Source organism: Opisthorchis viverrini (assembly GCF_000715545.1).
Source record: "Opisthorchis viverrini unplaced genomic scaffold opera_v5_347, whole genome shotgun sequence".
NCBI lineage: Eukaryota > Metazoa > Platyhelminthes > Trematoda > Opisthorchiida > Opisthorchiidae > Opisthorchis > Opisthorchis viverrini.
In genome coordinates this window covers 196,852-200,880 of record NW_008751997.1, presented here as the reverse complement: position 1 = coordinate 200,880, position 4,029 = coordinate 196,852, and the positions used below count along the sequence as shown (strand labels likewise).

At 43.8% G+C, this 4,029-nt stretch overlaps 1 protein-coding gene across 1 annotated transcript in view; it reads right to left on the bottom strand.

Moving 5' to 3' along the window:
• Positions 1–304, bottom strand: part of T265_15067 (hypothetical protein) — a gene marked incomplete at both ends in the record, with an annotated part of 7,374 nt that extends 7,070 nt beyond the window's left edge. Inside the window, one exon of the mRNA XM_009176447.1 lies at positions 119–304. Within this exon, the coding sequence (XP_009174711.1) occupies positions 119–304 (186 nt within the window). The remainder of the gene's footprint in view (positions 1–118) is intronic.
• Between the last annotated feature and the right edge of the window lie 3,725 nt (positions 305–4,029).

Here is a 4,029-nt window from a genome sequence, read left to right as displayed (position 1 = left end):
ATTCATTAGACAAAATTTTTTATCATTTCCTACGACGGTTGTTCACGCTCCTTCTAGAACTCAATTTAAAGGACTGTTAGACATTTATTTATGCGAAGCCTCGCGGTGGCGAACATACTGCCCCGCGCTGAGAACATAAAGAGCGGTGCTGCACCCTTTTTTCACTTGTGCCTTTCAGGTGAACGACAGCCGCTAACCGACAAGAACAAAAGCGACCCGGAGAACCTGGGCAAAATCCTCGATCCTGTGTATCAATCCGTGAATCCGTGAATCCGGGATGAACTATTTTTATACCTCCTACGGCCTTCGGTCATACACTGTTTTTTGAGTTTGCTTTCCGTCGACATCTGTTTCGTTGTGACAGTGTCGCATTTGTGGCGAGGTGATCTGCGCTTTACCCCCAAGCTGGTAATTGGATCGCCTTATTTTGTAACCCTACCGTGTCTGCAAAAGGGAGTCTGTCGAGGTTTGTTGAATATGTTTTACTATCTTTGTAATTGTACCGTGATTCCAGAAACCGGGTTTCTGGGTCCTTTTCGTGGACTGGCACGCGTCAATCACGTATATAATTCAGATTGGCGTAACAGATGATTTGTTTAATTGAGCAAACCTTCAAGGTCATCTGCAACCGCCGACTAGGAATATGTTGCCTAATTGAGTGAGGTATCGTGAGCCAATAAAACGTAAGCCGCTTACAGTGGACGAGATTTGCAGGCAGCTTTGCCGTTGAAATAGTTTGTTGAGCTTTCTCGACTCTATATTGTGCTTTCAGACGCAAAATATACGGGGAGCCACTCCCGTGATTAATTTGTACTATGTATTTCCTACCTGATTGGAGGATCACCAAGTCCACTGCTCCATGGTCTCAAGCTTCCCTGTTACTATTTTTACTCATTATTTTAGGTTAACTGGTGCAAGGTTTGAAGAATGAATGGCCTGCAGATAACGGTGATCTATGTCCTGTGGAGCAAGCTCCCCGTACTAGATATGGCAAAATATGCCACGGAGATCATGTTTTCGATCAAGGCAGACGACTGAAACAATATAGATGGTTAAGCGGAATAAAATACGGCAAGGGGCGACGATGCCTAATCATCTGGTGAGGTGCCATCTACGTCAACCAATGAGGACATAGCGAGCATACCGCGCCCGTTCGTCCAGAACGTTAAAAGGTCATGGGTCCAAAATGGACGGGAGAAAGCGTCGTATTTTCATAGACTTTTGATAAACATGTCCCGGAAAAAAAACGCTGTTCTATTTTCGCAGTGTTTACCAAGATTTTGTGTCCCGAAATGGAAAATCCATGAATTGGTTTGCCAGGATGTCATTATGATACAGGCGACTGATAAACCGGCAACAAGATACCATGGGACGCGCAACCAGGCGGCGACAATCTCTGTTTAAAGCTCACACCATTCGTATTGCGTGATATATATGTATATGTATGCAAGTATAAAATATACATATAACAATTACTGAACCTCTGCCACAAGCATGCAAGTACAGTGCCAAAAAGCAGTTTTTTCACCATTCACCATGCCTTAGATTTAAGATCATAGCAGGCTGGAGACCATTCTCTTACATTCACTTTCTCTTCAAGATCATGGTACCGTCTGACTCACAAACCGAATTCCAGATGAACTAAGCAAACATCACAATCTGTTCCCCGTCAGTCCTTATATAATTGATTTCCTCAACCAAGAAACCACTCTGCGTGTTTATATAGGCTTGTTCTATATCTCTTGTAACTTATTATCCTATACCAGCAAACTCAGCCTGTGGTCGTTCGCCAGTATACTAAGTAAAATCCACCCCCATCCTGTTGCATTTGATCACTTTTTGTCGCCAACATAAATGTGGTAAGCGGCAAGCTTTTTTTCTCTCTCCAATTATGCAAATCTTCCTGTCTTATGTGTCCTCAAACTCACTAGAATTTATTTATCTCATCCCATTCTCTCGCCTTCCCACTCTTCGAACTTTGGCAATACCTGATTTGGACGCCCTGTTTGGCAGTAATCCACTCCACCTGGTCTGTAATCTGCATCCGCAGAGATCCATAAACGGACCAGAAAATGCCTGCGTCGGCTGCGTTCTATCTCTGGATTTCCTCGACCACCCTGCAAGAATCCCTCTGCCTAAAACTCCTACATTCTAACTCAGTGACTTTAAATATGGAGTCACGATGTACAGAGAATTTACAGAGACTCAGTGAGCGGAATGAGGGTCTAAAAGTCCCTCAATGGTGGGAGCTGGAACAAACGCATAAAATTTAACGCTGACTACATAAAAAGTAGCTGACCTTATGGGTGGCACAGATTGAAAGACACCTAAATTTTTGGATTCGGACGGTAAGTTTGGCGGATTAGAACGAACGCGCTCCATAAGGGGCTGGAGATGGGTTAAAATTTTGCTTGCAGTTGCAGTAGAAGCCGGCACTCTCTAGTGAATAATGTGAATAATTGTACATCGGCAACTATTCCCTTCAAACTCTCGAGCGTAACTTCGCGTCCACTCGTCCAACTACCGCAAATACGAGCAAATACTACACCCGGCCCAGCCGCCACCAGGACGCTTCCATTCAATTCCGCTAAACTCTTCTTTGAGATTTGACCATTTAATCGGTCTTCCTGGACAAGCTCTAGGCGCACACTCAAAGTTTCTCCGAAATAGCAGTTTGAAGCAAGTAACCTTTAAAGTAACGTTTTGGTATTTGATGGCACATATTCAGGAACTTAAAATGTCCACATGCCACCCTAGTTGTATTGGGGGTTGCTTAGATAAATTCGGGTTAAATTTATATTTTGCTGGCTGCCGCCGACTTCTAGCATTGTCTCCGTGGAAATTGTGAGAAAATTAGTGAAAAAGCTAGTTTCTTTACGTGCTTTCTTCCTCGTTGGATTCGGAAATATCCTCAAAACGACACCGACAATGACCAAACCCTTCACGTAGGCGCATACTCAAAGAAAAAAGCTATTCGAGACCCGAATGTTAAAAATTTCGCGGTGCCATAGTTGTTTCCGTGATCAGTCCCGCAAACAAACCTCTTGGATGACGCGTTTTAGGTTGTCAATGTGAGTTAGACTGCCAGCCAAAATAACAGTCGAAAGTTGTAACAAATCCTAACTACTTAAGTGAAGCGACACTGACCGGTTTCAAAAAACGATAATCGGTATTCTGTTGCAGGTACGAGGCGTGCGGTCAATGTGAACAGGCGTAAACATATATGATTACAAGGAACGTGCATTGGTTAGATTGTGTGCAAATAAGGTAGCTCAGATCTTGAAGCGACATGATATCGGAAATATCTGGTGTTGCTGCGTATTTCTACGACGAATTGACCTTTGAATGGAGCTGTTACTGCTTAAAGAAAAGCATGGAGCTTTCTGTTGCTACTGAGACATCATATCGTGTGTGTGTGGTTAGTCTCTTTCAACAATTTTTGCTCTAGTAGTGAGTTTTTCGACTCATAGGGGGGTTGCTCTGGAAACAGGCGTTGGACAAAAAGTTGCTTCCATTTTAGAGTTCCCTTGTTTATTGCGCAAGGAACATTATGATCTTAATCGCGCGGAAACAGTACGTTTAAGGCAGGAGGCAGATATTTGAATTAAGAGTTTTCAGCCGTGCAGCCTTTTGCACCGTCGCGCATAAGAAGTGCAGAAGCAGTCGCTGGATTTTCGCAGGGTGGTCGAGGAAATCCAGAGGTAGAACGCAGCCGATGCAGGCATTTTCTGGTCCGTTTATGGATCTCTGCGGATGCAGATTACAGACCAGGTGGAGTGGATTACTGCCAAACAGGGCGTCCAAATCAGGTATTGCCAAAGTTCGAAGAGTGGGAAGGCGAGAGAATGGGATGAGATAAATAAATTCTAGTGAGTTTGAGGACACATAAGACAGGAAGATTTGCATAATTGGAGAGAGAAAAAAAGCTTGCCGCTTACCACATTTATGTTGGCGACAAAAAGTGATCAAATGCAACAGGATGGGGGTGGATTTTACTTAGTATACTGGCGAACGACCACAGGCTGAGTT